The sequence below is a fragment of the Bufo bufo genome, chromosome 6 (assembly GCF_905171765.1).
Source record: "Bufo bufo chromosome 6, aBufBuf1.1, whole genome shotgun sequence".
NCBI lineage: Eukaryota > Metazoa > Chordata > Amphibia > Anura > Bufonidae > Bufo > Bufo bufo.
The window spans coordinates 88491789-88513960 of NC_053394.1; the positions used below are offsets into that span (position 1 = coordinate 88491789).

General features: G+C 40.5%; 1 protein-coding gene across 1 annotated transcript in view; it reads right to left on the bottom strand.

Moving 5' to 3' along the window:
- Window positions 1-22172, bottom strand: part of PCDH15 (protocadherin related 15) — a 1608479-nt gene that overhangs the window by 1043791 nt on the left and 542516 nt on the right. The window contains exon 10 of the mRNA XM_040438316.1: window positions 7122-7328. Coding sequence (XP_040294250.1) covers window positions 7122-7328 — 207 coding nt within the window. The remainder of the gene's footprint in view (window positions 1-7121; window positions 7329-22172) is intronic.

The following is a 22172-nucleotide window of genomic DNA, read 5'->3' on the forward strand; positions in this document are numbered from 1 at the left end:
GTGTCTGTATTGCAAATTCCAATAATCTGGGCCTAATATAATGTCCATAATCTGTGGGTTTACTTTCTCTTTAGCGGACAGTAAAAGAATCTGCGCCACTTCTAGTGACAAAACCATTAATATGAAGAAGGTGAGCAATAAGGGATGGGGAAGTGATGCTGATGGTGTGCGCAGAGACCAAGGGCACTGGGCGCAATGGAACTGTGCCTGCTGCCAGTGCACCAGAAGAAAAAAAAACAGTCTCAAGAAGATGACGGTGGTGAACGGCAATCATTCGTTCACAAGGTGGATGATGATGAGACACAGTTGTCAATCACTGAGGTTGTGGTTAGGTCAAGTCAGGAGGATGAGCTGAGTGAGGAAGTGGAAGAGGAGGTGGTGGACAATGAGGTCACTGAACCGACATGGGAAGGTGAAAAGCCGAGAGAGGACAGCAGTACAGAGGGGTAGTTATCTGCAGCACCGCAACAGGCTGGAAGAGGCAGTGGGGTTGCAAAAGTGAGTAGCCAGCCCACACCAAACAGGCCTGCAACCGTTACACCGAGCACCCTCATGCGTAAATCTAACTTGCCAAGGGGTAGGTGTTCCTGCAGTATGGCGTTTTTTTGAGAAAAGTGCAGATGACAAAAGAGTGGTAGTTTGCAACCTGTGCCGTACCAAAATGAGCCGGGGCGTGAACACTAGCAACCTCACCACCACCAGCATGATACGTCACATGGCATCCAAGCACCCTAGTAAGTGGGCCGAATGCCTGGGTCCACAATCTGGGTCTGCGGGTCACACCACTGCTTCCTCTTCCCCTGTGTTACGCATTGCTGGCCAATCTCCTGTCGAAGGCACAGGCCCGGATGCCCCTCGCCTTGCACCTGGACCTTCGCATGAACCATCAGCAACAACATCCACTTCCATGTCCCAGGGCAACGTCCAAATGTCCAAAACACAGTCATTTGAACACAAGTGCAAATACCCACTCACCCACAGGCCATAGCACTAAATGTGCAACTTTCGAAATTACTGGCCCTTGAAATGTTGCCATTTAGGCTTGTGGACACTGAGGCCTTCCACAGCCTGATGTCGGTGGCCGTCCCTCGGTACACAGTCCCCAGCCATCACTATTTTTCAAGGTGTGCCGTGCCCGCCTTACACCAGCATGTGTCCCAGAACATCACCCGTGCCCTGACCAACACAGTTACTGGGAAGGTCCATTTAACCATGGACACATTCACAAGTGCTGATGTCCAGGGACACTACATTTCCCTGACCACACACTGGATGAATGTTGTGGAGGCCGGGAGTTAGTCGTACCCTGGGATGGCACAGGTACTACCCACTCCCAGGATTGCGGGCCCTACATCCATCAGGGTCTCCGCCAGCAGCTATGTTACTGGCTCCAACCCCCACTTCTTCTCCTCCTCCTCCTTCGCTGCCTCCTCCTCCACTTCCATCTCCAGCAGCATTCAGCCATAAGTCGCTAGCTGGAAGCAGTGAAGTGCTGTGGTGAAGCGTCAACAGGCCGTGCTGAAACTGATCTGCTTAGATGACAAACAGCACACTGCCGCAGAGCTGTGGCAGGGTATAAGGGACCAGACCGAGCTGTGGCTGTCGCCACTCAACCTACAACCAGGCATGGTTGTGTCTGACAATGGCCGCAACTTGGTGGAGTCTTTGGAGCTCAGCAACCTGACACACATCCCATGCCTAGCCCACGTCTTAAACTTAGTAGTTCAGCGGTTTATCAAAACCTACCCCAATTTACCAGAGCTACTAGTGTGTGCCCATTTCCGCAAGTTGTCCACAGCTTCAGCCGGTATGTCAACGCTGCAGCAGCGCTTGCGGCTTCCAGCTCACCGACTGTTGTGCGACGTGAGCACGTGCTGGAACTCTAGGTTCTACATGTTGGCCAGGCTTTGTGAACAGGAGAGGGCAGTTGTGGAATACCAGCTGCAACATGGTCATTGCCTTTCGAGTCAACTGCCAATATTCACAAGCGAGGAGTGGGCATTGATGTCAGACCTCTGTGAGGTTTTAAAAAACTTTGATGAATCCACACATATGGTTTGTGGCGATAACGCTATTATCAGCGTAACCATTCCATTGCTGTGTCTATTCAAACAATCACTGTTCACAATTAAGGATGACACTCTGAATGTGGCAGACGAGGAAATGGGGGAGGACATTACACAGGGTGATAGCCAGACCACCGACGTCTTGCCTGTTGGTACTCTGACACACATGGCTGACTTCATATTAGGCTGCCTTTCCAACGACCATCGCGTTATACGCATTTTAGATAACATGGATTACTGGGTGTTCACCCTTCTCGACCCAGCTACAAAGAGAACTTCTCATCTCTCATTCCTGTGGTGGAGAGGACGAGTAAAACGGTGCAATACCAGAAGATACTTGTTGAGAGATTGCTCCAAAATTTTCCATCTGACAACATGGCCGGCAGAGTCTGTATTTCCTTAGGCAACCGAGGAAGAGAGACAAGGGGAACACACAGCAGTTCCAACAAAGGCAGGGCAACACTCTCAAAGGCATGGGACACTTTCATGACACCCCACCAGCAACCTCACCCTGAAGCGCAGCCTAGTGGTACAAGGGAGGAAAAGTTTTGGAAGATGGTGAAGGAATACATAGCAGACCGTGTCAGCGTCCTAAATGATCCCTCAGTGCCTTACAACTACTGGGTGTCCAAGCTGGACACGTGGCACAAACTTACCCTCTACGCCTTGGAGGTGCTGGCCTGCCCTGCCGACAGCGTTTTGTCTGAGCGTGTATTTAGTGCTGCTTTTGGCATTATAACAGATAAGCGTATCCGCTTGTCCACTGGCAATGCTGACAGGTTGACTCAGATAAAAACGAACAAGGCCTGGATTGCCCCTGACTTCTCAACTCCACCAGAGGAGAGCTGAGCTGATGATGAACATAAAGGCAATTCATTTATGATGTACTCAATCTACAGTAGTGTATTCCCATGCACCTTTTCCACCACAAAAAAAGAGTATATGGTTGAATTTTGTTTTCTCCTCCTCATCATCCAGATTGTTTTTATTCCCTCCACTCAAATTTTTTTTAATAGGGTCAGCTCAACTGTAGACCCTCTACTCAAATTTTTTTATAGGGTCAGCTCAACTGCAGGCCCTCAACTCAAATTCTTTTTATAGGGTCAGCTTAACAGCATGCACTCGCATATAATGTTTTAGTGCGTCAGCTGTACAGCATGCACTCACATATAAAGTTTTAGTGCGTCAGCTGTACAGCATGCACTTGCATATAATGTTTTAGAGCGTCATTTGAACCGCATGCACTCGCATATAATGTTTCAGTGTCAGCTAGCCTTAAGGCACTAGCAAATAATGTTTTAGAGCATCAGCTGAACAACATGCACTTGAAAATAATGTTTTAGAGCGTAATTTGAACAGCATGCACTCGCATATAATGTTTTAAAGCATCAGCTCACCTGAAGGCACTCGCAAATAATGTTTTAGAGCATCAGCTGAACAACATGCACTTGAAAATAATGTTTTAGAGCATCAGCTGTACAGCATGCACTCGCATATTATATTTTAGAGCGTCATTTGAACAGCATGCACTCGCATATAATGTTTTAGAGCGTCAGCTCACCAGTAGGCCCTCACATTTAATGTTTTAGAGCATCAGCTCACCAGCAGGTCCTCTTCCCTAATGTTTTAGAGGGTCAGCTCAGCAGCAGGCCCTCGCCCCTCATGTTTTGGATGGTCAGATCAGCAAGCCCTTGCTCTTAATGTTTTTGAAGGTCACCAGCAGTCCACCAATCATAATTTTTTAAAGGTGTGTATGATGCCCTCTTTTATGTGTAACAAAGGGTGTTTTGGAGTGCCGGTTCCTTGTAATTTTTGGCAGCCCTTTCACTTAGTGCATAGGCTTTATGAGTGTAGGAGTCCCACTAACTGAACTATTGTACCACAATGTGAATGAGGCCCTCCTGTATGTGATATACAGGCTGTTTCGGAGTGCCTCTTGCTTATAATTTTTTGTAGCACTTGCACTTTATATACAATTGAATATACAGGAAAGAATGTTTCCTAACAATTTTTCTTGTTTTTTTGGGGGGGTTTGTGCATATTTTTGTCAGTCTGTAAAAGTGGCATACAACTTGGACAACATGGTTCCCAGCAGTGACCTGGGAGTCCAAGATGCATACAGACATCATCCTCATGCTGTTGCCGATCAATTTTGGTGGTGTTTCTGTCACTTTCTGACTTTTTCCAATGGACCAGGCACCCTCCCCTCTTCAGAGCAGGGGGTACCTGGTTGTCTCCCATTGACTTCCATTATACTCGGGTGCTCGGTCGAGCACACAAATATAGCAATGTGTTCGGGCCAAACACCCGAACACTCGAATACTTTGGTGCTCGATCATCACTACATTTAACCCCTCAGATGCCTTGATCAATTTTGACCATGGCATCTGAGGTGGCTCCCGAGGCCTGAGATTAGGGAATCCATTCATTGGTTAGGATAGGCCACAGCCTGTGCAGGGCAACCAGGCCTATGACAGGGATATTCCTATGGAGCCCTGCAAGTGGCATTGCTCCATAGGAATATACAGTATTAATTTCCTATTTATTACAGTACTAAAGCACAGTAGTGTATGGGAAAACCAATCCAATGATTGGTTGTTTATGTTCCCTTGGAGGTGGGAGCTTAAAGTAAAAAAAAAAAAAAAAAGTTAAAAAAGTTTTTTTTTTTAAATATAGAATTTCAAATCAACCCATTCCCCCAGTTTGAAAAAAAAATAACAATTATTTCCACCACTGTATCCTAAAATGTCCATACTTTTAAAATGCAACTATATTTATCCCATACGGTGAACGCCATAATGGAAAAATAAATCAAAATGGCTAATTTGCAGTTTTTTGTCACTTCACCTCCCTTCAAAAATTTAATAAAAAGTGATAAAAACATTGCACACACTCTAATGGTGTCAATATAAACTACCAATCTCCCTGCAAACAACGAGGGGCCAGAATATGGTGATGCAAAGGAATACAACATTTTGTAAAAAAAAAAAAAATATGTATCTAAACACAAGAAAAACTGTATAAATGTTGTATTGCCATAATTGTACTGACCCAGAGACTGAGGGAAACAGGACAGCTTTTTCGCATAGGAAACACTCTAAAAATAAATCCATAAATCTATGGCACAATTGCGTTTTTTTTTCCAGTTCCACCACATTTTGACAGGCTTTTTTTTACCAATTTTCCACTACATAGTATGCAATATTAAACAAAGTCATTAGAAAGCACAACTTGTCCTGCAAAAAAAACGCAAAGCCCTTTTACATCTATGTGAAATGTTAAAACAGTTATGGCTCCAGGAAGGCACGGATGGAAAAGCAAAAGCAAAAAAACTAAAAAAAGGGATTAAACTATACATAATACTCATCTCAAGATCAAAAATAATTTGCTTCAAGCACATGACACATGTAATATCAGGATAAAAATAAAGGATTAACTAATTGAGTCAATCAACACTGTTGAGCAAGAATATTCAAATAATGAATTTTATTCGTGAATATTGGCACTTCGAGATTTTGCGAATATTTAGAATATAGTGCTATATATTCGCAATGACGAATATTCGTCATTTTTTTTCCATCTGAACATATGATTCCTCCCTGCTTCTTGCTTGTGGGCCAATGACGTCATTGGCCCACAAGCAGGAAGCAGGGAGGAATCATGTGATCACTTCAGATGGAAAAAATTACGAATATTCTAAAAATGAATATATAGCACTATATTATAAAGTGCTATATATTCGTTTTTGACCCACGCCTGTATTGAGAGCGCAATATTTGCATATTACGCGATCATTACCTTGCCGATTTTCACGTAAAAAAAAAGAATGTAGAACATAACGAATATACAAATTTGCGAATATATGATGAATATTCTACAAAATATTCACTGGACTGAGATTTGCAGCTAATTTCAGCAATTCTTATATTAGATAGTCAATGGGGAAGATAACTTTACAAGGTATACTGCTTTTTTCAATATTATCACAAGTACATCAATCATAGGGAAACTCAGTAGCCCACTCAATGTCAAAAATACAACAAATATTGTGACCCTGATAAAGAAATAAAATATGACACTGGATCATATTACCTACAAGTGCTACAAAACAATAGTGTGAACATGATAAATGAGCCAAGTTGGTGTAAACCAGGTGAGGAGGTACCTACCCCTTTTAGCGTATAATCCTTATAGGGCTTCCATAATAAAAGGAAAGAGCAAAGGAAAGACACATGAGAGGAGGAGGTTCCCAATAGAGGGGTGGGGGAAAAGAATTTTAGGAGGACTGATAAATGGATAAAATAGGCATCTAACCAGTCCAGAACCTCCTGAACAATGGCTAGGTTGCATAGTAAAGGAAGTGTGACTATTACAGTATATGTTGCCCAAAACCCACATATATCTATCTAATCTACCTACCTTATTATTCAACATGAGTTTATGTTTCTCATTAACCATGCACAATGATAAGGATTTCTTATCCTCTGAAAAATCCAACCTTTGAGCCTTATAATGTTTCACCCAGTTGAAGGGGCTTTCTGGGAGAGCAACATTAATGGCTATCCTCAGAAAAGGTCATCGATATCTGATCGGTGGTGGTCCAACTGCTGGCACCCGTGTTAATCAGCTGTTTGAAGAGGTTCCCACTCTGTGATGAGCGCTGTCACCTCCTTACAGCATGCCATGCACGCCATACACTGTATAGTGGCTGTGCTTAATATTGCAATCTAAGCCCATTCACTTGAATGTGACTGTGCTGCACATAGGCCCCTACACATGAACCCCATTCAAATAATTTACATTATTTCCTACATTTCAATTATTTGCATTTTTATTTAGTATTAATTATACTAGAGGTTACCCCAAGACCCAGATGCAGCCTCTACCTCTGTGTAGCCTACAGTTACAGTCTTGGTGGCTGCATGAATGCAGATGATCTACTAATGTAGATGATACATTACATCATTTAGAATATGATATCCACATTTTTCCTGATAACAGACATTTTATAAATACAGAACAATCATTGTGAAGTAATAAAATGGGATAACTCACTTCTTCAATGTCGTTATCCAGAGCTAAAAATCTCAATGGAACGGTTAAGTTCTGATTTTCGGAGATAGTTGTTCCAACAGGAGAAGACTCCAGGATATAACCCTCATATGTCGAAAAAGTGAAATATGGAGCCTGGTTGTTCTCATCCAAGATGTCTATATGAAGATTGGCAAATGCTGGGAGTGGATGGCCATTGTCTTGTTCTGCCTGCAAAACAAAAACATCACATATATGAGTCCATGAATAGATTTGAGCTTTATGGGGAGATTTATCATCTCCCTGCACCAGAAAAGTGGTGTTTTGAAACTTTTTAAATGCAATTTTTGACAAATTTGTCATAAGTGATGTTAGGCAACAAATTTATCTTCATTTACATCAGTTTCCTGGTGCAAATGAAACCAGAAATATATGACAGCTCAGAGCTGTTTAGATTTTTTTTACGCAAATGGACTGCCAGAGGCCTGTGCCTCGTCATGAATTGCGCGTATCCTCTGTCAGCACTAGGGATACCGGTCTTGATAAATCTCCCCCTTTATTCTCAATTCAGAAAGAGTTTCCAAAAACAACGATCATGTTATTGCCTTATGTGATGTTCTACCCTAATCAGAGAAGTGGTTTGACGTAAAAGCAAAGTATTTTTCACAAAACATATCAATATCATAAACAAGTGACATGAAATGTCTGCAATCATAAAAGCTATACAAAGCACAGAAATAAAGGTCAGTGCAAGGGGAAATAAGTACATTCAGAAAGCATTCAGATCCCTTCAACATTTTAATATATAACAGCCTTGTTGCAAAATGTATAATATTTGATTCTAATGACCAAGCATGATTAGGTTTGTCGATATGTGTGCTAATGTGCTAAAAAGCCAAAACTAAAATATTACATTTACATAAGAATTTAGCGCAGTGGTCAGCAGCCGCCATTTAAGGAAAAAGTGATTCATTACCACAAAGTGCGAGGAAATTCACATTCATTGCTAATGCGCTTCCTGCTGCCGCAGCAGTACAGTACTACACTGGCATGATCTATACCAGTGTACCACTGTACTGCGGCAGCAGCAGGAAGTGCACAGCGTCATAGCAACCAATGATGCCGTGCGCTTCTGCACTCAGAAGAAATCCAGGCCGGTATCACACGGACCGTGTTCCACGGACGTGTGCATGAGGCTTAAGTTGCTTGTTGGCCAATGACTCATTGGCCCGCAAGCAAGAAGCAGGTAGGAATCATGTGTTCAGATGGAGAAAATGACAAATATTCTAAAAACAAATATATAGCACTATATTCTATAGTGCTATATATTAGTTTTTGATCCACGCCTGTATTGATCGCGTAATATTTGCATATTACGCGATCATTACCGTGCCAATTAACAATTAAAAAGGACTATATAGTGTGGCCTTCATTATTAAATGAAAGGCAGCTGCAGGCTACTATCATTGGCCGTGTGGTTCTTTGCCACAGCATGGCCGCATCCTGCCTGCAGCATGGCTGCTCCTTGTGGCGGCACCCTAAGGCAGAGTGGCCTGGGTATACCTGATTAATAGCGATTTGTGACAAATGAATTTGTCAACAATTAGAATTTCTTGGCGAACTTCAGCAAAGTTGTCAAATAAAATTTTTCAAAACTTTGCTCATCTCTTATTATTACATTCCACTCCCCTCTTGAACTCTTTTAGTGAATTCACCATCACCACCTCCTCAGGTTCCATAGTCTCACTGCTCTTACCATAAAGAATCCTCTTCGATGTTTGTGTACAAAACTTCTTTCCTCCAGAAGCAGAGGATGTCTACTCATCACAGTCACAGTCCTGGGTATAAATAGATGATGGGAGAGATCTCTGTACTGACCCCTGATATATTTATTCAATGTTAGATCTCCCCTCAGTCATCCTTTACTTAGACTGAATAACCCTAATGTTGATAATCTTTCAGGGTACTGTAGTCCACCCATTCCAGTTATTAATTTAGTTGCCCTCCTCTGAACTCTCTCCAGCTCTGCTATGTCTGCCTTGTTCACAGGAGTCCAGAACTGTACACAGTACTCTATGTGTGGTCTGACTAGTGATTTTTAAAGTGGCTGGACTATGTTCTCATCGCATGCTTCTATGGCACTTTTGATGCAATCCATTATGTTATTAGCTTTGGCAGCATCTGCCTGACACTGTTTTCTACAGTTTAGTTTGCAGTCCAATAAAATTCCTAAGTCCTTTTCCATGTCAGTGTTAGGCCTCCTGCACACGAGCGTGTGCGACCCGTGGTCGTACTGCGGCCCGCATTTTGTCTGTGGGGCAGCCGCGGCGGATCACGGACCCATTCACTTTAATAGGTCCGCGATCCAGCCTTTCCGCAAAAATATAGGATATTTTCTATCTTTTTGCGGTATGGAAGTACGGGACGAAAACCCCATGGAAGCACTCCGTAGTGCTCCTGTAGGGTTCCGTCCTTCCATTCTGCACCATTTCGCATCTCCGTATTTGCGAACCCATTAAAGTGAATGGGTCCGCATCCGTGATGAGGAATGCACACGGAACGGTGCCCGTGTATTGCGGATCCACAAATGCGGTCCGCAATACGGCCACGGAGCGCACACGTTCATGTGCAATAGGCCTTACCCAGTGTTTTACTATTTAGTATGCCCTAGTGACATGTATTTTACATTACCATATGCATAACCTTACATTTGTCAGTGTTAAACCTGATCTACCACTTCTCTGCCCAAGCCTCCAATCTATCCAGATCCCTCTGTAGCAGTATACTGTCCTCTTCCGTGTCAATTACTTTACACAGTTTAGTGTAATCTGCGAAAATTGATATTTTACTGTGCAAGATCATTAATAAATATATTGAAGAGAATTGGGCCAAATACTGACCCCTGTTGTACCCCACTAGTGACAGTGACCCAATCTGACTGCGTACCCTTAACCACCCTCTGTTTTCTATCATTGAGCCAGTTACTTACCCACATACAGACATTTTCTCCAAGTCCAAGCATTTTCATTTTATAAACTAACCTAATATGTGGGACAGTATCAAATGCTTTAGAGAAGTCAAGATATACTACATCCATTGATTCAGCACGGTCAAGTCTAGAACTTACCTCCTCATAGAAACTGATTAGATTAGTTTCACATGACTGATCCCTCATGAAGCCATGCTGATACGGCGTTATTCACTTATTTTCATTGAGGTGCTCCAAGATAGTATCTCTTAGAAAACCTTCAAACAGTGTACCCACGACAGATGTTAAACTTACTGGCCTATAGTTTCCGGGCTCTGTTTTTGACCGATTTTTTGGATATTGGAAATTTGCTAAGTGCTAATTCTGTGGAATGCTCCATGTCAATATACAGTAGAGTCCTTAAATATCAGAAATAGGGGGATGGCTATGACATTACTTAATTATCTTAGGATATGGTTGTGTATGCCATCTGGTAACACTGGACTTGTCTTCATGCTCCATTCACTTATATGGGAGTTCTGAGAACAGTCAAGCAATTATGCATGCTGGTAGCTGTAGTTTCAGAACAGTTGGAGTACCAGAGGTTTCTAACCCCTGATTTAGAGCCTTAGCTATAACAGTCAAAGGTTGCAGTGAGTATACATAACGAGTAAGAGTACTCGAATTTCAGTTTCAGAATCTGCTCTGAAATTCTGTAACAACGCACAGTACAATGTTAGCAAGTTGAATTTTAACAGGCTTTTAAACATCTGTTCTGAAAATTCCATTGATTTTCACTGTGTATTTCCCTCATTGCTTAGCAAAAAGTGAAATCTGTGGCTATATCCATACCAAAAATCACATGTAACACAAATAGATTTCACTGTGGATTTTGGTGTAGGTTTGTAAGTCAATTCCACAGTACAATGTATGAATGCAGTCTAAAGGTGGATTTATACTTCTTAAGGGCATGACTAGTGATGGTCGAACATCTGCTGGGATGGTTCGCGAACGCGATCGCGTGAACATGATCAAATGTTTGTGAACCGCAAGTTCGCGGTGGATCCCATTAATTTTAATGGCAGGCAAACCTTCAGCTCATATTTGCAGCCAAGAAATAATTACTAGAAGTGCACAAATAGTCCCACAACATGGACAGTGACATACCAGATGTATTATTCGAATTTGCGATCTCCATTCTTAATTTTTTTCAATGCGAAATATCGGCAATATAATTTTCATGCACTATACAGTACCCAAATGCACTATAAAGAAAGTATATTGGTATATAACACCCCGCTTCAATCAGTTATTTTGGGGGGGCGACTGGTATATCACACCAGTAGAAATTATTTCTTCCAATAACGCTTGTCCCTCTATATACCCGCAGTATCGCAGCAGAACCACACACAACTGCCGCACAATACAAATGCACTATAATTTACTTTCTAAGGCTACTTTCACACTTGCGTTTGGGGTTCCGCTTGTGAGATCCGTTTGAGGGCTCTCACAAGCGGCCCCGAACTGATCCGTTCATCCCCAATGCATTCTGAATGGATAAGGATCCGTTCAGAATGCATCAGTTTGGCTCCGTTCTGCCTCCATTCCGCTCTGGAGGCGGACACCAAAACGCAGCTTTCAGCGTTTTGGTGTCCGCCTGGCCATGCGGAGCAAACGGATCCGTCCTGACTTACAATGCAAGTCAATGGGGACGGATCCGTTTGACGTTGACACAATATGGTGCAATTGCAAACGGATCCGTCCCCCATTGACTTTCAATGTAAAGTCAGGAGTCCCTATTAATATACCATCGGATCGGAGTTTTCTCCAATCCGATGGTATATTTTAACTTGAAGCGTCCCCATCACCATGGGAACGCCTCTATGTTAGAATATACCATCGGATTTAAGTTAGATTGTGAAAACTCAGATCCGACAGTATATTCTAACACAGAGGTGTTCCCATAGTGATGGGGATGCTTCAAGTTAGAATATACTAAGAACTGTGGACATAACGGCCCCCTGCTGCCTGGCAGCACCTGATCTCCTACAGGGGGCTGTGATCCGCACAATTAACCCCTCAGGTGCCGCACCTAACCTTAACAGGAGTACACCTAGCCATTCTGCTGATTGAGGCAAAAACTGAAACGGCGGCCCAACCTTCCAATGCCAACCCCTTCCCTCCAGCCCTACTGTTAAATGCATACTAGGAAAACATTATACAGTACAGACCAAAAGTTTGGACACACCTTCTCATTCAAAGAGTTTTCTTTATTTTCATGACTATGAAGGCATTAAAACTATGAATTAACCCATGTGGAATAATATACATAACAAACAAGTGTGAAACAACTGAAAATATGTCATATTCTAGGTTCTTCAAAGTAGCCACCTTTTGCTTTGATTACTGCTTTGCACACTCTTGGCATTCTCTTGATGAGCTTCAAGAGGTAGTCCCCTGAAATGGTCTTCCAACAGTCTTGAAGGAGTTCCCAGAGATGCTTAGCACTTGTTGGCCCTTTTGCCTTCACTCTGCGGTTCAGCTCACCCCAAACCATCTCGATTGGGTTCAGGTCCGGTGACTGTGGAGGCCAGGTCATCTGGCGCAGCACCCCATCACTCTCCTTCATGGTCAAATAGCCCTTACTTTCAAAGTTTTCCCAATTTTTCGGCTGACTGACTGACCTTCATTTCTTAAAGTAATGATGGCCACTCATTTTTCTTTACTTAGCTGCTTTTTTCTTGCCATAATACAAATTCTAACAGTCTATTCAGTAGGACTATCAGCTGTGTATCCACCTGACTTCTCCTCAACGCAACTGATGGTCCCAACCCCATTTATAAAGCAAGAAATCCCACTTATTAAACCTGACAGGGCACACCTGTGAAGTGAAAACCATTTCAGGGGACTACCTCTTGAAGCTCATAAAGAGAATGCCAAGAGTGTGCAAAGCAGTAATCAAAGCAAAAAGTGGCTTCTTTTGAAGAACCTAGAATATGACATATTTTCAGTTGTTTCACACTTGTTTGTTATGTATATAATTCCACATGTGTTAATTCATAGTTTTGATGCATTCAGTGTGAATCTACAATTTTCATAGTCAGGAAAATAAAGAAAACTCTTTGAATGAGAAGGTGTGTCCAAACTTTTGGTCTGTACTGTATATAGTGCTACAAAACATATAGGGTAATACAGCATCACATACTGTGCCCACTGTGCTTCCCAATACTACTGTATACTGCAGAAACATATAATCCCCCTTCTGCTGCTCCCCTATTGCCCCTACACGGTGCTGCCTGAGGCCTCACCTCGCCTCATTGGTGGTGCACCCCTGAAACTTAAGCACTCCACCATGAAGGCCTTTATAGCAGAGGTACAGACAGAAGCCATTCTTTAGCAACAGGAACAAGATCTACTTTGCCCAAAAATACTTGCTTTTACAGTCTGAAAACATTTTTACAATGCTTTCAGACTGTAAAAATGTTGGCAAAGATGATTTTGCTGGAAACCTAGCTCAAGTTGTCATCCAATTAATATCAAATCAACATAGTACTGAGTAAAAGAGTCTGAATACTTATGTAAAAGTGATAGTTCAGCTTTTTAGTATATTAGCAAGTAGTAGCACATAAATCGACAATCCTAGTTTCAGTTTGTTATTTTGGGAAATTGTACGTATTGTATTAAGGGGTCTTAATACATTTTGAATGCACTGTATACGAGATCCAGTTACATGGAGTCGTTACTTTATAGTCATATAAATTTTTACATTGTATTTATAACTAAACTGCGTAAATGCTATGTACACCTTTGAGCTCATTGTTTTATTATTGCATTGTACTCATTATTTTTTTTTTCAATTGGTCTTTATTAAAAATAATAATGTTAAACCCCTGTTTCTTTGCAGTCTTCAGTTTCTCTAGTAGCTTGCTCTGAAATTTAACTCTGTTCAGTCAGGCAGCTCATCTGACAGCTCCTTATCTCTGATCTCTGATCTCTGACTTCCTAAACACTTATTATAGAACAATTCTTATCCTACTGATAAATGTGGCTTAAACAGGCGTCAATGAAATTTTAGTAATTTAGAGATAAGATATATTAGATGACCGACATAAAGTGAAAGTACCATTCAAACAGTTAACCCTTTGTGACAAAACAACTCATTATTTTTAATACAGACCAATTGAAAAAAATATTTTTAGGCCAAAATATATAAAATGGCATCATAAAAAAAAAAGAATTTACCCCCAATATGTAAATAGCCTTTAATCTGTACATTTTTAACATTCTTGAAAAGCCAAGTTGCCATAAAAAACAGAATGGGGCAAGTTTACTAATGCAGACTAAAAGGTAGACAGTGTAGTCTTAGACATGTATTTCAGAGATATGCTAACAGTGGCTTATGCTGCATCATAAATTTAATGCATGGCTAGGCACCTTCTATAACGTTATACAAGCTATTGGTTTGCTTACTTTGCAACAGAATTTTGTATTAAAATGTGGTGCAGTTTCAGGACAAATTTTTTCAACTTAGCTCCCTTTTCTTCAAAGTTACACCCCCATTGTGTAACACATGGTGAATTATTCTTCTTGCATATTTACGTGTTTAAAACTTGATTCAAATTATTGTGCCATAAGTGACACAAAAAATTGTCCTATAAGTGCACCAACTATTGTCATATTTTACACCAAATTACTAAATATGGAAATAACTTTTCATAGTAAAACCTAAAGGTGTTTCAAGTACCCACTGCCATTACAATATAAGAAGTATACACGCATATAACTAAGCAGGGCTACATTATATAACAAATCAGTAATATTGAATAAGCAATGTAAATGTACAAGTATCATCCATGGGAAACTTCAGCAATCATTCAACACACATACTGTACCAAGATAGAAAGTAATTTCTTAGGTCAAGAGTTATATTACTTCAAGGGGAACACTTCATCCTTGGAGTATAATTCTACAGATATTTACTGGAAAGACACCATTGTCTTTTTTATTCTTTTCACTAAGAAATATTCCCTATAGTGTAGGATTAGATTTAGTAGCAGGAAGATGATGATGGTAGTATTACCACTTTACAGATCATTGATAATGCCTCGTTTCGATGTTGTAAACAGTTCCAGGCTGCTTATTGACAAAAATCCCTTAATACAATAGAATTGCTTCAGAGGAGGGCCACCAAAATATATAGCTGCTCCAAAATGAAGTACGTAAGGAAAAAAGGAAAGAGCTAAATAAACACGTATACCAGTATACAGTATATGTGGTAAATATGTCTAAAAGGTGTGTGTGGAGACAAAAGCAGAAGAATAGAAAGAATGGTATATTATGGAGGACATTTATTAATCCAGTAACAACACAGGTCCGAATTAATTTTACCCGAGTCGAAAGTGCTCCAATTGGCCTAAAAATCTGTGTATGACAATCTGAGATTTTGTATGACTCATATTTTTTTTCTCTCTAGTCGCTTACTGTATTCCCTGTCTTTCACTCTGCCAAAATTCACCTAAGTTGAATCACCAAAAATTTGGTTTTGGACACAGCTAAAATTTTTACAAAATTTGATTCAACTCATTCGCTCATCTCTATTAACATTATGTATATGTATTGAATATCCATTGTATATGAATATGTATTGTTAGAAATATGGTATGGTTTTACTTTCCAATTTTTTTTTTAAATAAACTTTTTTTCTAGTACTATTATAGCATAGAGTGATCCTCTGATCCTTTCAGGAGGGAAGGGATGCAAATGAGCTCTTTACAAGCTCTTCCTCTAATGTCGCCAGATGTAAGGCAGCTATCCTATAATTCAATGTTCAGCTCTTAAAATTAGCCTGGAGACATGACTTGGATATTAAATAAGCCAGCACAGCTGTTTCAGTGTGATTGCCCCTCATCAGTGCAGAGCAGAGAGTACTGACTTAACTGGGTGAGAGGCCTGTGTCCGAGCAAAGGCAAATCACGTCTCAAGGCTTATTTTTAGAGCTCAACATTGACTTATAGGATAGCTGCCTTACATCTGGTGGCATTAGAGGCAGAGCTTGTTAAGAGCTCATTTGCATCACTTCCCTCCAGGAATTCCAGAGGAGCGTTTATGGCCTATAACTCTCCTCACACTGATTAAGGTGCTCTCTCCCTAAGGAGAGTTAGTTCCCCCCTTGCTCGGACACAGGCCTCTCACCCAGTTAAGCCAGTACTCTATGCCCTGCACTGATGAGGGGCAATCACCCTGAAACAGCTGTCTGCAGTTAAGGTGCTGGCTTATTTAATATCCAAGTCATGTCTCAAGGCTTTTTTTAAGAGCTGAACATTGACTTATAGGATAGCTGCCTTACATCTGGTGGCATTAGAAGCAGAGCTTGTTAAGAGCCTATTTGCATCCCTTTCCTGCCAGAATTCAAGAGGAGCATGTATGGGCTATAAGTCTCCCCAGACTGATTAAGGTGCTCTCTCCCTAAGGAGAGTGAGTTCCCCCCTTACTCGAACACAGGCCTCCTATCCAGTTAAGCAAGTACTCTCAGCCCTGCACTGATGAGGGTCAATCACCCTGAAATAGCTGTCTGCAGATGAGGTTCAGGCTTATTTAATATCCAAGTCATGTCTCAAGGCTTATTTTAAGAGCTGAACATTGACTTATAGGATAGCTGCCTTACATCTGGTGGCATTAGAAGCAGAGCTTGTTAAAAGCTTATTTGCATCCCTTCCCTCCCAGAATTCCAGAGGAGCATGTATGGCCTATAAGTCTCCTCACACTGAGTAAGGTGCTCTCTCCCTAAAGAGAGTTAGTTCCCCCCTTGCTCTGATCGTTTTAGTAATGCACTGCAACACTACTTTTTAACTGTGGACTGTAACAAGAGCCTAAGAGGCTAACAAACATGGCAAACAAAAGAAAATTTGTTAGGCCACCAGCTGGCATGACAATAGATTAACACCTCATGATCACATTGCGGGGGGCCAATGGAATAACAGAAGGAACCTCTTACCTGAGCCCATGTCATCCCCACAACATAGCAGTATGTTGATGCTGACAGTTATGAAGGATAGCTTTTCAATGTACCTTATCTAATGCTAGACTAACACTTTTTGTAACCAAGAATGTTAAAATATGAGCAATTATCAAAATTTATTTATGAAAGCTTGTGAGAGTAAAAACACAAGCTGCTACTGAAATCACTCATTTTAAAAACTGCTAGTTAATCTTTTGAGTACATTTTCATGGACTTGCAGTTCTATCTATAGTTATTTTAAAATACAGCAATTTAAAAATATTCTGTAACAATAGCTTTAACGCCTTAAGGACCTAGGACGAGAATGCTCATCCTAAAAGGCCGGCATTTTGTGCCCCAGGATGAGCATTCTCATCCTGCGGTCCTTCCTCCCCTCCATGTGCGGTATGGCAATCAACAGCATATCTCCATCCCTGCTGCATCCACCAGTATTGGTGATAATGCCGATGGATTAACCCCTCATATGCCACGTTCAGCGCTGACCATGGCATATGGGAGGTTTGCGCTCCCTCTCCTTAGCCATTGGGTCCCTGCGCTGCGGTGGCGGGGACCCGATAGTTGCCATGGCAGCCACAAGACATTCCAAGGCCTTGGGGCCCGGCATGTACAGGAGCCAATGAGGCCCAACCCTAAGGCTGGGTCTCATAGGAAAACTATCAATGTATTACACTGTGTAATACATTGATAGTCAATGAACTACAATACAGATGTATTGTGCTACATTGAAACAGGTATCAGACCCTGTATGAGACCCTAAAAAGATAAAACCTGCCCAAAAAATAAAAAATATATGGCTTTCAGAAAATAAGGACACCAAAACATATATTTTTTGTTTCAAAAATGCTTTTTTGTTTAAAACTAAAATATATTTAAAAAAACAGACATATTAGATATTGCTGCGTCTGTAACAACCGGCTATATAAAAATATCACATGAGCTAACCCATCTGGTGAACAACGTAAAAAATAAAAACAATTTTTTATCACCTTACATCACAAAAAGTGTAATACCAAGCGATCAAAAAGTCATACACACCTCAAAATCATACCAATAAAACCGTCATCTCAGCCCGGAAAAAATGAGACCATGCCTAAGACAGTCTCCCAAAAAATAAAAAATAAACTATGGCTCTTAGAATATGGAGACACTAAAACATGATTTTTTTTTGTTTAAAAAATTCTGTTATTGTGCAAAATTTAAATAAATAAAAAAAAGTATACATATTAGACATAGCCTCATCCGTAAGAACCTGCTATATAAAAATATCACATGAACTAACCTCTCAGGTAAACACCGTAAAAAAATAAAAATAAAATGTGTAGTCATATTTGATATTGTTGCGTCCGTAATAACCTGCCCTATAAAAATACATATATGATCTAACCTGTCAGATGTACCCTAAAATAGTACCAACAAAACTGCAACCTTATCCCGTATTTTCCAAAATGGGGTAATTTTTGGGGAATTTCTACTCTATGAGCGCAACAGGGGGTCTTCAAATGTGACATGGCAGCTTAAAATTATCCTAGTGAAATATGCTTTCCAAAAACCATATGGCGTGCCTTTCTTTCTGTTGTGTGCCCGTACAGCAGTTTACGACCACATATGGGGTGTTTCTGTAAACTACAGAATTAGGACAATAAATGTTGAGTTTTGTTTGTCTGTTAGCCCTTGCTTTGTTAGTGGAAAAAGTGGATTAAAATGGAAAATCTGCCAAAAAAGTGAAATTCTGAAATGTTATCTCGAATTTCCATTAATTCTTGTGGAACACCTGAAGGGTTAATAAAGTTAGTAAAATCAGTTTTGAATACCTTGAGAAGTGTAGTTTCTAAAATGGGGCCATTTTTCGGTGTTTTCTATTATGTAAGCCTCACAAAGTGAGTTCAGACCTGAACTGGTCCTTAAAAAGTGGGTTTTGGAAATGTGTTTTGAAAAATTTCAAGATTTGCTTCTAAACTTCTAAGCCTTCCAACGTCCCCAAAAATTAAAATGACATTCACATAATTTTCCAACATGAAGTAGACATAAGGGAAATGTAAAGTAATAACTATTTTTGAAGTTATTACTATCTATTATAAAATTACAAAAAAGTAAATTTGGAAATTTGAAAATGTTTAAATAAATAAAAAGGAAATATTTGGACTCAAAGTTACCACTGTCATGAAGTACAATATGTGACGAGAAATCAATATCAGAATGGCCTGGATAAGTAAAAGCGTTTTAAAGTTATTACCACATAAAGTCAGATTTTAAAAAAGTGGCCTGGTCCTTAAGGTGAAAAATGGCAAGGTCCTTAAGGGGTTAAAGAGTTATAGCTCTCTTTACTTGACTTCTGATCCCCATCGTTCAACTTCTGCATGGAAGAGGTCATGTGCACCGTTGAAGCCAATGATTGGCAACTTTATATTAAAGTGGTTTTCCAGTATTTTTATATTGATGGCCAATCCACAAGGCATGCCATCAATATCTTATCAGTGGTTGTCCGAATCATGGCAACCTCGCCGATCAGCTGTTTGAAGAGGCTGTGGAACTTTGGTGAGCTCCACAGCCTCTTCCTAGGCCAGTAATGTTGCGCACATATGTAAGTCAAATGATGCTCAGTCCCACTCAAGTGAATGTACTTGAACTGCAGTACCAAGAAGATCCACTATAGAATGTATAGCAATGTGCTTGTCGTACCATGAGGAGGCTGCAGAGCTGATTAGAGTGCCGCAGTCCCTTTAAACAGCTTATTGGCGGATAGGCAACTAATATAAAAATCCCAGACAAAACTTTTTAAGATTTGCTAATTTATTGGAAGCAACAGTATATTCAGCTAATGAATATATTGTTATAAGGACCCCTGCATCAATGTCCCCCACTGTGCAGCGCCAGCTACTCGTGTACTACAGCAGGCCATGATGTAAGCTTTGTCATCCTGTCTTGACATGGCCCCTGATCAAGGGTCATGTGGCTAGACCTATCCTTCAGTGGCCTCCATTGGTTAACACTGTGCAAAGCATGGGTACCTAGCTCATGTACAGAATCATTCACAGTGTTATTCAGTGGAGGCCATTGATGGATGGGTCTAGCTATGTGACCTTCCATCAATGGCCATGCTAGGACAAGACTGCAATGCTTATGTTGGAGCTGGCTGCAGGACACAGATGGCAGACACTGCAGGACACAGATGGCAGACACTGGAGCTCTAATAACAACTTATTCAAAAGCTGAATATTGTGCTTTCAACACATTTGTTAGTGTTAATATATTGTGGTCAACCCATTTAAGATTTTTTCAAAATCTGACAGAAAAGCAGACTCTTTATGCCTTATAACAGCTAAGGCATAAGGAAATATAATAGAGACTCACAGAACTATATGAATGCCCTATTAGAGCTTAGTTCAACTCAGAAGCTGTTCATGGCTGTAATACAGCCTTGTGCTCATTATGACAAAGTGCACAAATAAAAATGCACCTCTGGTATAAGGTAGAAAACATATATAACCTCTCTTTATCCCTTTCAAATGAGGTTAACGGGAGCCAAGGAAGCTTTTAATCCTTTGTAACTACATTGGAAAATTAATATTATTGCATAGGATAAAATAATTAATCATTATTTTCAAGTGCTGTTAATGGGTTTATAGCAACATCTCTGGATGTCGGGCATATAAGGAATCAATATATGGAAACCTAGTAGTCTAGTGCAGTGATGGCATTAATATGTGAGTCCCTGATGGTCTAGGGCAGAGAAGGGGCTATTGTCAGCATCTCTGTTGGACTATGACAGTTGAAGAAATAATGTTCTATACAAGATATCTACTGGGTTACTCAGCTGTTAAGGCTCCAGCGTTATCACAGTATATGGAAGGCAGAGACTAAACTGGACAGATTTCTCCAACCTCTGACATAGGCCTCATGCACACAACCGTGCAGTTTTTTGCGGTCCGCAAACCGCAGATCCACAAAAAATGGAAGCCACCCATGTGCCTTCCGCAATTTGCGGAACGGAACAGGCGGACCATTGTAGAAACTGAGTGCTGTCCACATATTTTGCGGCCCCATGGGTCCGCACCCGACCACAACAACGGTCGTGTGCATGAGGCCATAGAAGAGGTCTCACGAACCTCCATCTAACCCAGGCTGCTCCCTCTAGTCACTTGTCTTTACACAGTTTGCTCACTATGTTCCCCCTTCTCAGACTGTTCACCATAATCCCCCCTCTCTGCTCCACACACAGACTGCTTGATTCACAATGGTAAAGTAATCTTGTCAGAGGAAAATGCTGTCAGAGGAGAATATTTTGTAATCAGAGAGAGAGATTTTTTATTTTTTTATTTTTTTTAGTTTAATCTATTCAGGATGATTAAAACATTCAACTTTTCTACAATGGCATTCCAGACAGTCATTTGCATTTCAGGAAACTTTTTTTTTTTCCATATCATTTTTCGGTTGTAAAAATGAGGCACATTGTCTCCAATAACGTGCAATTATTGTTCCCTATTGTATAGTACAACAGTAAATATTGGTGCTTTCAGATAGACTGTAATCATATTTTTGAACAGTATTCAAAGAAAGGACACAGATGGCATCATTTTAACGCATACTGTATGCATCATTCACATGCTAATGCACAGAGTTTGCTGCACTGCTAAAAAATTAAAAAAGGGAAGCCTCAGTGAAATATTATCCGTATAATGTCCATATATACTTAACAGTGCAGATAAGATTACAATAAACTAGAAAAATATAGAATTTGCTTGGAATTTCCATGTTTTTGTTTATTTAAATATTACTGTATCATGGAACATATAAGAAGTTTTGTTATGTGGTGCCATATGAGACATAGATTTACCATCAATTGCCACAGTCATAATAATCCATAGAATAAAGATATCTTACTTTTTACCATAGATATACAGAAAAAAAAAGCAACCAAAAATGGTAGAGTTGCTGTTCTGTTTTCTTTTTATTCCTTGCCCCGGCTTGCATTTCATAAAACATATACATCTCATTCAATATACACAAATGGTGCAAGACATGCACTTATAGTTAATAGGCTTGACATAGAGATGATCCATTTCTCATGCATACATTACCATTTTGATTG